This window comes from Aplidium turbinatum, chromosome 3 (assembly GCF_918807975.1).
Source record: "Aplidium turbinatum chromosome 3, kaAplTurb1.1, whole genome shotgun sequence".
NCBI lineage: Eukaryota > Metazoa > Chordata > Ascidiacea > Aplousobranchia > Polyclinidae > Aplidium > Aplidium turbinatum.
In genome coordinates this window covers 2,294,953-2,306,808 of record NC_137474.1, presented here as the reverse complement: position 1 = coordinate 2,306,808, position 11,856 = coordinate 2,294,953, and the positions used below count along the sequence as shown (strand labels likewise).

General features: G+C 40.1%; 2 protein-coding genes across 2 annotated transcripts in view; one reads left to right on the top strand and one right to left on the bottom strand.

Annotated features, from left to right (window-relative positions):
* Nucleotides 1-11,856, top strand: part of LOC145767587 (uncharacterized) — a 170,096-nt gene that overhangs the window by 66,709 nt on the left and 91,531 nt on the right. The window lies entirely within an intron of this gene.
* LOC145766024 (uncharacterized) lies at nt 941-6,270 on the bottom strand. Its single transcript, XM_082577675.1, has 3 exons — nt 4,786-6,270; nt 2,870-2,874; nt 941-1,391 (listed from the first exon to the last, which is right to left on the bottom strand). The coding sequence occupies exons 1-3, from the start codon at nt 6,268-6,270 to the stop codon at nt 941-943; spliced, it is 1,941 nt and encodes a 646-aa protein (XP_082433801.1).

Here is an 11,856-nt window from a genome sequence, read left to right as displayed (position 1 = left end):
ATCTAGACACATGAGACGAAATGCTTATTGTGAAAGGCAGGAAGGTAGAAAAATGATCAGTTTAGGTTTAGAAATTCGCAAAGAATAAAAACTAAAAGTCAAGAAATTTCACATTTCTAGCATATTTCCTTCTGTGAAATATTTCACTACTAGAGGGGCGTCCTCATAAAACCCCGTGTCGCAACAGATAGGTTAAAGCTTCGCTGGTAGTATTCTATTACAACTTCACCAAGGGCAGACCATAGCAACCAACACATCACTGCAGGTAGCCTATAATTAGCTACGCTGAATATGCGACTTAAGTACATCTATGTGTATTATCTTTATTAAAAAGTAGATTAAAAAGTATTTACATGTAGTTATCATTAAAAATTAGATTCTTAAATAATATGTTATTGGTTTGGTTCTTGTATTGTGATAAAATATATGGCATAGAAATATAACATGCCCTTTCATAACGAAACATTTCACCGCAAGGTGGCAGAACTTGCAAACATTTCATTGTCAGTTTACGAAATCTCATAAATTAGTTTACATGCATTTAGTCAACTTTAATGAGCTGACGAGGACATCAGTTTAAGACAAAAAGATATATTTCACTTTGTGTTACGATATAAACCAAACTAGAAACATAACTTGACTTTAATCAACTTAAATTCGTGCTAAACAAACAAAACAAATATAAGGTTAACTAAATATATCTACGGTAGACATAGTTCTGCACAATTCTATTCTCCTCGTTCTGCCAGTACAACTGCAAGATGAATCAGTGGCAAGGCTAGAGTACAGAAATAGAAAGCGTACAATTACCTAGGGCACACATGATTATGTAAGCGAGTAAACAAGGTGAACTACAGGCAAGCAATCATTACATTCCTCCCCGCTGATTTATGAACATGTTTAGAATTTCGATACTTGTTGTCTCAAGAAAATAGATACATCAATGTTTCACATAAGCACCATATCGGTCAGGTTCTTTTCGTACCCGAGAGGATCTGCGAAGGGCAGGAACCTCAACATCGATTACGGCCGGTTTGTGCGAGTGTTCAACAACCGGATTTTCAGGTGTAGACTTTGGAGATTCAATTCCGGACTTTGGTGATTCAGGTGCAGGTTGTGAATTTAAATCCAGTAGTTCGGGTGAGGCGGTAACGTTGTTGTCTTCTGCTGGTTTTTCTTTTTGCGGACAAGGAGCAAGGTCTGTAGTCGATACAGTTGATTCTCGGCCATTTGGATATCGAACATGTGCAAAGCTAGGGTTGGCATCGAGCAATTCAACTTCATCTACTAATGGCTCGTCCTTGTTCCTGACAAACCGACGAAGCAGGACAGATCCTGCTTGGAGCAACCAACCAGGTAAACTCTTCCCGAGCATTGAACGTCGTTCAAACCTAAGAAAACGTTCGTGCGGAGTAGCATTTGTGCTATGGTGCATAATAATGATCGCGCTGCATGTAGAGCGTCAGGTAGGACTTCTTCCCACCTCTCCTGTGGAAGTTGACGATCATGTAACATTAACTGTACGGTTTGCCAAATAGTTTGATTCGTTCTTTCTACTTGTGAATTACCAGTGGGATGATATGGTGTGCTCCTACTGGTAGCCACACCTTTACTTGTAAGGTAGGTTTTTACATCATTGGACATAAAGGCCGAACCTCTATCACTATGTACGTATCCAGGAACGCCAAATAGTACAAAAAGTTCTGATAAACACTTTAACACTGTTGATGAGGATTGGTCTTTGCATGCGAAAGCAAATGGATAACGAGAGTACTCGTCAATAACCATTAAAATGTATGGTTTGACACCTTTTACTGGACCCTTGAAATCGATACTTATTCTTTCCCAGGGACTGGTGGCACGTATTAAATGTTGGTTTTTATCCAAGCTGTGATAGCGAGGCTTCACTTCACAACACGAACGACAGCTTTTGCAAACATTTTTCACATCATCTAGAGAAAACGGCAAGTTTTTTGAACGAATGAATTGCCAAAGACGAGTAACTCCCGGGTGCCCAAGTTGGCGATGAATGTCTTTTAGATTGGGTTGTTGAGAGTAGCTAGCGATCACTTTGGAGCGAGATAGAGTGTCAGGAGCAACGTTATCGACTCCTGGCCGATGCTCTACACCAGTGGTTCCCAACCTTTTTGACCTTGCGGCACCCTATCAAAGAGATAAATAGTTTGCGGCACCCTGGCAAAACTGGATCTATTCTATGAGGTTTCTGTATTTCAAATAATTGTATGAAATCACACAGAATGAGATGCGCGTAAATAAATGTTATTCAAAAGTCAGTGTGAAATTTGGGCTTGACTTCTTGCACAAAGTCCCTTAATATCTGGGAGCACCTTCGATAAAGCCACTCTCATTTCTTCCTCGACTATGAGCAGTCGTTCTCGCTTTTTAGTTCGTTGTGGAAAAACCACTCTCGCATAAGTAGGCTATGACGTGAAAAACTGCAGCAAAAGCACAATAGCTTTCTTTCCAACGCAAGGATATTCATTTTGAATTTTTATCCAGAAGTCGTGGAGAGGCATCTGCTTGTGCATAAGCTTAAAATTTCCATCGTTACGGATGTCAATTAATTCTTCTTTAAGATTCAAAACAATATGAGAGTCCAGTAAAACTGGATTTCTCGAATTCTTCGCAAAATAAAATCATGAAACCTGGCAATAATGATGCGTTTCAAACGTTTTTATGGAAAGAACAGCAACGAGTCAAAATCTCTTTCGCGCTGTTTTTCCTGGGCGAGAAAACAAAGGCTTACCGCGGATTATCTAGCCTACTTACCGCCAGCGACTTCCCCACCAAGCGACCCTCCAGAAAGGAGCTGGGAATAACTGAGGGAGGTGCGCAACTTCATACGAACTGAAACTAGGTTAGAAATAAATAAATTTTGCACTTAACGGGTTAAAGTTAAAATAAAGAATGGGCCGCAGTATTGCAATATCTCAATATCTCGCGGCACCCTTGAGCATTGCAATTGGCACCCCAGGGTGCCACGGCACCCCGGTTGGGAACCACTGCTCTACACTGTAGTCGAAGCAACCCAATTCTGCTCTCCAAAGTTGAATTTTGGCATTTTTGACTTTACCTTTGCTAGTTGGGTCAAGCCAGGGATATCTATAACTACGGGATTGGAAACTCTATCCAGTGCTATACATCAGTAGGGTCATCACATTACTACGACCTGCTACAACTACAGAAAGATTAGCAAAATAAAACACCGACTAAAAGATATACAAAATTCGATTTTACAATAATAATACAAAATGTACTCTCACATTGAAACTTAATTGATTATAAAAATACATTTACGCTGCTAGAAAAAAAACAATGAATCCAAAAAATGAATGAATGCAACGAGTCCAAAAACCGCCTATTGTTGTTCTTTAGCATTTTGCGTAATGCAAATCAGATCAGAAGTAAATGAGGAGTGTTCAGTAATCAGCGAAATATGCTGTTGTATCATCAACTTGTTCACAGACCAATCCAATATGAAACCAATCCGTTTACGATGTCATCAGAACTAAAACCAATATTCATTCTGGAAATTTTTTAAGCAGCAAACCAAATACAACATCACTTCACTAATGGAATACAAACAAATAAACAAACCAGGCAAGCGTAGACTTTACAGTTTACAGCAGGTGAATTGATTGTTACACTTTTGGTTGTTCGTTTAGCCTACTACTTGCTGCCCTTTGAAGTCAATTTATGTTATTATTTATCACAGCAGCGCACAAAGAAAAGTGACCCTACTGGTGTATAAAATGGTTTTCAGTTCCACAGAGTTTCCAATCCCGTAGTTATAGATATCCCTGGGTCAAGCATAAATGAAAGAGCTCGTTGATCAGTAATTAATTTAAACTTTTTACCATGAAGATAGTGACACCAACGTCTAACTGCTTCGATTATAGCTAAAGCCTCTTTTTCTACAACAGGGTACGCTCTTTCGCATTTTGAAAGTGTTTTTGAGAAAAAGGCTACCGGTCTCCCCCCCTTGGTTTAAAGTTGCAGCTATTGTATGTTCAGATGCATCACAATCAACCTGAAAGGGCAGGTCATCACGAATAAACGATAGACAAGTATTCATAAGTCCTTGTCTTAATGATTCAAAAGCTTGTAACGCCAGTTGAGATAAGGGGAAGGTGTTTCCAGTAATTGCGAGGTTTAGTGGACGTATACCTTTTGTGAGAATTGAGGTATCCAACGAGCGTAGTAAGCGAACATCCCAACGACTCTTTGAAGTTCAGTTTTACACTTTGGAACGGGTAAATCCAGTAGTGGTTGCAATCTTGTGGGATCGGGTTTGATTACTCCATGAGAAACCCTGTAGCCAAGTACGTCGATTTCGTATTTGCAAATAAGAGATTTTGAATCGTTAAACGTTAAACCTTCTTCATCAGCAGCTTTCAAGAGAGCTTTGAGCTTATGATCACGATCTTCTTTACTTGTTCCAGCAACTGTGATGTTGTCTAAATATGCATATGTCCCTCGGAGTTTATGCTTGCGGATAATATCGTCTATAATTCTTTGAAATGCTGATACTCCATTTGTAACTCCGAAAGGGAGTCTACAGTATTGAAACAGTCTCCCTGCGGCTTCGAATGCAGTGTATTCTCGATCTTCCATGCACAGGGGAACTTGGTAATAAGCTGACTTTAGATCTAATGTGCTGAATATCTTTCCGTGGGCAATGGCATTCACTTGGTCATCAATTATTGGTAAAGGAAAGGCGTCAAGAAGTGTAAACTTGTTAATGGTGCGAGAGTAATCTATTACCATCCGCTTTTTATGGCGTCCGTCATCTGCGATTAAAACTTGAGCTCTCCAAGGTGAAGTAGAAGGCTCTATAACCCCATCAGCAAGGAGTTTGTTGATTTCCTGGCGAATAAAATGCTGATCTTCTGGATTAAAACGTTTAGACTTCATCACGATTGGTCGGACTCCTGGATCCAGATTCTTGAATAGACGAGGTGCTGTGACTTTAGCCGCTGCAACACTACAGTTTGAAGGTGTTATTATGATATCCTCTTTTTTACCATTGAATTCAAAAATCACCCGTCGATGCAGCGCCATGAAGTCTTGTCCGAGGATGATGTCTGCACAAAGTTCGCGTCCCACTCCCAGTTGTAAATCATATTCGCGATTAAATAAAGTCATTTTAGCAGCAGTCTTTCCGAGACACTCAAAATTTTGAGTTACGCGAGCTAGTGAAACTGAAGAAGTGGGTCCTGATAGAGGATCCAGCCCAAGCCATTTTGCAACCTTCCAGTCAATGTGGCTATGAGATGCCCCGGAGTCTAGAAGAGCAGTGGTGTGTTTTCCGGCTATTTCCACGGAAACTGAAGAAGACGACAAACAGGATGGCACACCGGCTAAAACCGACAATAAATAAGAAGAAACTGTTGAAGCGACAATGCCATCTTCAGATCTAGACGATAAGTGCTGATCTCCCAGTATTGAAGCAGATGTAGATTGTGCTTTGATACGATTGTTTTGTCTTTTTTGTGATTTTAAACAGGCTCTTTCGAAATGACCCTTTTTTCCATATGCTCGGCAAGAAGCGTCCCGAGCAGGACATTCCATCCTTCCGCCCGGGTGCAGTTTTCCGGAGCAAAAGTAGCATTTCCTTAGTGGGATATTGGCATTTCTTGACGATGCAGCGACGGAAGATTGAAGAGTAGTTGAAAGACATCCGGATTGGTTGTGCGCTTGTTCGAGTAATTCAGCCTTAGCTATAGCATCCTCAAGGGTGAGTGATTTTTCTTCTAGTAGTTTCTGCTTGATAGCTGAAGAAGAGATTCCAGTAATAAATGCATCTCGAGTTAATTCCCTTTTGAAATCTCCTGCGCTGACAGCTCGCCACTGGCAATCTCGGGCAAGTGCCTTGAGTGCTCTTGCGTACGATGTGATAGTTTCATCATGCTTCTGTTCCCTGGTGAGTAAAAGGTGACGGGCAAAAGTTTCATTTTTCTCCTTTAAGTAGGCTTTATCAAGTACTTCCTTTGCTGCGTCGAAGGTAGAACAGTCCTCAACAAGGTCGTACACTTCAGGTGACAAATAGCAGTGCAGTAATGCTATTTTATCTACTGCTGAGAAATTCTGAGAGCTTTGGTCGCCTTCAGAGGGTTCACGGCTTGGCACAGAACGCTGAACTGCTTCAAGAAAGGCGTTAAACGTTTTCAGCCAATGTCTGTAGTGCTTAGCAGCAAGTGCGTCACTCGGGTCAAGGTCTAGCACTTTCGGTTTCAACAAACGTTCCATCACCAGATAAATAAGTTGATTAAATTGTTACGATATAAACCAAAATAGAAACATAACTTGGCTTTAATCAACTTAAATTCGTGCTAAACAAACAAAACAAATATAAGGTTAACTAAATATATCTACGGTAGACATAGTTCTGCACAATTCTATTCTCCTCGTTCTGCCAGTACAACTGCAAGATAATAATAATAATGTTATGGTTTTATTTATTGTCGCTCTACAACAGCTAAGGTCTTTTAGCGACAGGGCTCATTTTTAATTTTATTTCAGGTTTACGATGTTATCACATTATCACCCGACTCATTCTCACTGCGCTATGCAGGATAGAACACAATCGGTACCGTTTTTAAAGTCTTCGGTTTGACCCGACCTGGAATCGATCTCAGATCTACCAGCACCAGAGCCGAAGGCGAAACCACTCGGCCACTGAGCTGGTACAACTGCAAGATGAATCAGTGGCAAGGCTAGAGTACAGAACTAGAAAGCGTACAATTACCTAGGGCACACATGATTATGTAAGTGAGTAAACAAGGTGAACTACAGGCAAGCAATCATTACACTTTACTCCATGCCTAGGTTGTTGGTGAAAGCGTGTTTCAGTTAATTTGTGTTTCTTATCATCACAAAGAATATTTGTCTAAACATGGCAAAGGGGTGGTGACGAAACATGGCAAAGGGGTGGTGACGAAAGCGATAAAAAGCAAAGCAAATGTTAGAAGCGTTGGCAGGGGTCCAAGGGTCTCCCAAAGTAGGACCCGTGCCAGGGATTATTTTAGGGGCCCTGAAACTTTCCAAGTAGATCGGAGATTTAAAGAAACCGCCACGTATTTTGTGGATTTAGTGAGTTTTTCTCAGAAATGTCTTGATTTGGGGCCCGAGAATAGCCGTAGTAGGCTACCAGGTCCAAAATATCCCCTCAACGGTTCTGTAGACATGTTGGAGAGGAGAAAACAAAATAAAAAGTTGCCATCTTTGGCATGGTTGTAACATTTTCAGAAAAAATAAACAGGCCTCCTCACTAACGCAACCGTACTCAGCACAGACGATCGATGGAGGCTTGTGTTGTTAGAGCTGAAGTGATATGGCTGGTGAGCGTTGCATTTGCCAAAGACTTGTATTTGTGCCTTTTTAACTGCGCACATAGTTTTCTTATATTTTGTTTATTTTTGTTTACAAACAATCCCATGATCGTAGCGCGTTCAGCGTTATGATACGGGCTGAATTGTCACCAACAACAGCTAAAATTTCAATAAAGAATTGTTTTGTGAAGAAGGGAACGTTCTTCTTGTCTATCAGCACAAGGCTAAGTACTCACTAGTAAAGCGTTAAAGGCTGGTAAAAGATGGTAAAGGCGGTGGATGATAGTCTGTGGAAGAATTAGTGGTGCGATACTGACAAGCCCAGCCTTATGGGCGAAACATCGGTTTCTATCGCTGTCAATTCTTGCTGCCATCGGCTGCCGACTGCCGAGAAACAAAAAATTATTTTTACACTATTTCAGCCGCAATCGATGACAATAAGCCAATGATAATTATCACAATTGCCATGCTCAGTTGATATATATTCCTGATCATTATAAAGAAAAGCAGCATATGCCAGACGTGTAACTCGTCTAGAAAAGTTAGAAGCTACCAAATAGAACGTTATAACGCGCTTAAGACCGAAATACAAATACAGTAATAAGTTTAAAATTGGCCACTACAGCAACACTTTTTTGATGATTAAAATGCTGGTTTGAAGCAATGAAACTAACATTGGATGCGCTACTTAGAATTCCATATGTACAGTAGTTTTCAGGAAATATAGGCTATTGAACAAGTGGCAAAAACTTCCCGATTACCATCTGGATTGAATGCTAACTTTGTAATTACTTTTCCAACTGCGTTTAGTGCTTCCTTTCACTAAAACATACGTTTAGTTTGCCATTATACAATATTACACTATCAACCAATCAATTATAGTCTCCTGGGGTCAAAGATAAAAAAATACTCATCAACGTTCAAAAGTATGCCCACACGACCAGTGGCGTAGCCAGAAAAAATTTTTGGGGGGGCCAAATATTTGATGACTTGAAGAGAACAACAAATTGTTTGATTTAAGCCATCGCCATTTGATGTGCAGTGGCGTATCCTGGTGGGTTGAGCAAAGGAAGCAATGAAAGTGGTGGGGGGTTAGAGCGTGCCGAAGGCACGCGTATTCTAGGGGGGTCTGGGGGGCATGCTCCCCGGAAAATTTTTGAAAAATTACGCTCAAATAATGGAATATAGCGCTTTCTGGAAACACTTTTAGGGTAATATTTGTATGAAGTTTATTAACAGATAAACAGCTATTAACTTATTGAAGGTAGCTCTTACACGAACGGGCAAAAACTGCGGCTAAAATTAGAGAACACCAACAACTCAGCTACACAAAAACCCAACACAGTAAGCCATTCTGAAATTGCTTCCACAAATTAGTTCAAAGAAACGTAAATCGCGTAAACTTTGCACGATTTACGATTTGCAAAATTTATTGGTGTCTTTCTGTGTGTCTAAAACAAGTCCTGGGGGGTGTTAATAGCCAGATGTCTTGGAAAACGTTATAAATTTCTACAATTTTATTACATTTTCAACAAAGGGCTCAACTTCGGAATCCAAACTTGGAAAATTTGGGGGGGGCATGGCCCCTTTCGCTCCCCTGGCTACGCCTATGCACACGACACCTTTTGAAAACGCTGTTTTATCAGCTCAGAGCGGTTTAAAGATGTCCGAGTACATCTCGTTAGGATCAGGAGCGTGTGGAATGTTATTGTAGAATAGGAGTGGATTGATGTGCCTCATTTTGTAGCTGAGGTTGAACATGGCCCATTCGTGCCAGATTTCAGTTGCTTCTCCCAATAGAAACAGTTGTCGAATTCTGTCGATGCGACTTGTTCGAAATTTTGACTGGATATCTATCATGTTTATGCCTCCATTTTTGGCAGGAGGAAAGTTTTGCTTCTCTGAAGTAGTTCGAAAGGTGGGGGATACCGGTGAGGTTAAAGCACTATTTATTTCTATCTTACTTTTAATTGTGTTGTATACCAAAGATAGGAACCTCATCATTATTGATTTAATGCCTATTTTTTCCAGTACGCTGTATAGAAAGGAGTGATTGACTCTGTCAAAAGCTTTCTCAAAGTCTGTTATCATAACGTATAAGTACTGTAAGTCCCTTTGTTGAGATTCTGCGACTTCGAGGAAGGCTTGTATGTTTATAATGTTCTATTCTCCGGTTTGGTAGGCCACACATTTGGTTTAGGTAAATCAGATTGGTTATCAGTGGTGTGAGCCTGTTGGCGAGATTTTTACTGAGTATTTTATAGTCGATATTGAGGAGGAGGATCGGTCTCCAGTTTTCAAGTTTTTCTTTCATTTTTTTGAAGGTTAGTTTTAATTTTGCTTCTCTCATTGAAGGAGTAACTTTCTTTTTCAATTAGCAGTTGGTGAACATTTTCAATATGTCATGTTTCACGAAATGCCAGCGCTTGTTGCAAGTGTCCAAACATGCCGGAATTGCTTACAATCGTTTTCACTTCGTATTCACTTTGTGCTCGATTGTCTTCCAATGCCTGTTCTAAAACAGAAGCTTAAATTTTTAGTATGAACAGTTTTGCTTTTTATTCTGCTGCACTTCGAATGTGCACATGGTTTGAAATTTGGTCCTGCAGCTGCTTATACTGTGTACATCCTCATTGCTCTTAATAACTTCCTTTTTTCATGGTAACTGTGTTGCAAATTAAGTGAACATCAGGGAGTTTCAAAGAATGGGTTGGGATTGTTCGACACATTCTATCATATGTTTTGCAACACTGGTGCAGCATCGTGATAACTCCACCGCCTGATCTGCCCAGAGAGTTTAGTTGGCTGAAGCGCTTGGCTTTACGAACCAAGAACTGCAAGCGGCGCAGGTTTGACTGTCGGGGTGTAATCTTGAGCAAATATTTCAAGGACTGTTCTACATTTAGTGGCACTTTGTGAATGGAATAATTCACAGATAACACCATTTCAACAATCGAAAACTTTACACTGTCAAATTCAGTAATCTATCTGCGTCAGTGGTTCAAAGTATCTACAAGTTTGCGAAACTGACAGGATTAAGCTCTCAAATAAGCTTTCCCAGTCTGAGGATAAAGATTCCCACAAGCAATTTCAAATCTAAAGCTCTACTGTAAAGTATATTTATCTCAGCATGGCAAATATAATCACGTATTATCAAGTTCGCTTCGTATTCACCTGCAGGCATGCCTTTAAGTGTTTTGTAAGTGATAGAACAGCGTGCTTTTAAAAGGCATCGAACCACCGTATTGGCGTTCTCAGCACTACAGTATAGTGCACAGCCGGCAGTTCATTAGACAATCGAAGTACAACTTGCTGTAGCCTGTGTGGGTGTTATCTATTTATCTGAAAAAAAACAAAAAAAAAACAGGAAGCTATGCAGAGTAAGTTGGAAAAATTGCTCGTTAAAAAGGAAATGATCAGTCACAACCCGTTTTCAGAACGCACGAGCAAGCACAGCAGTGTAGAAAGTTTAGAAGTATTGCCTTAAAAGGTAATTGCCTTTAGGGTTGGAAATGATTAATGCTTTTGTTAGAATAATCATTATCGCACGTGTTTTTGATAAATTAGAAACGACCAGCCCAGCAGTTCAATGTTGTGCACACGCAGGAGGTAGCTAACTCAATGACAAAGTACCTGCTGAGACAAGAAAGCAGAAAGGCAAATCTGGTTACGTTATAGCAGAATTTTCTGGTAAGCCTGCTTTTTCATTCTGGCCCAAAACTGATTGAGACTTCACCAGTAGGCTATTCAGTATAGCAGTGAAGATCAGTGAATGCAGACTAACAGCTTGTGTACATTTAACCGGAATAAGCTCTCTTACTGACTGCTAATGATCATTATGAGATGTTTAGTGAAACGTCAAAGGCCAACCGGTGTTGAACACGGTAACAGTATAAAAAGGTTCATTTAACGAAATAATTACAATGTTGCATGAAGCAAGTTATTTCCAAGCGAGTTTCAAATCAACTTGGTTAAATTTTCTGCTTTCTTACATACAGTATATACAGACAAACAAGTTTAATAAAAGCAACTCTCGTTGGTAATTGCTGTAGCAAGGTACGCGTTGTTTTTGATTTAGATGCCTGGTGTACATTCTCATTCACTTTTTGACTCATCCAGCAAAAGTACTCATTTCCACGTTGCCTTAATGTCTAGCGGCGCTTAAACAACGAAGAAAAGGTTATTTTTGCTGGTCTTGCCAGGTGCGCATTGAGAAAGAATGGCAGCTGTGAGAAAAGGCAAAATAAATCGTCTTCTAATAAATTGAACGTACGAAAGAAACCATCAAAACGTCTGGAGCTATATGACAATACTACCCACAAATAATTGAAATTGGTTGATATTAATTGAATTTTTATCTTCGGACTGAGAAAGCTTCTCTTGAGTCGTTTCCTGACAGTATCGCATTGTCCCAGATGCTTTGAACCATTGATCAGGCTTGGTCATCGAGATTGACAAAGTGAAGAGCTTGTTGGAAGTGTTGTTCATGTTGTGAATTATTCCA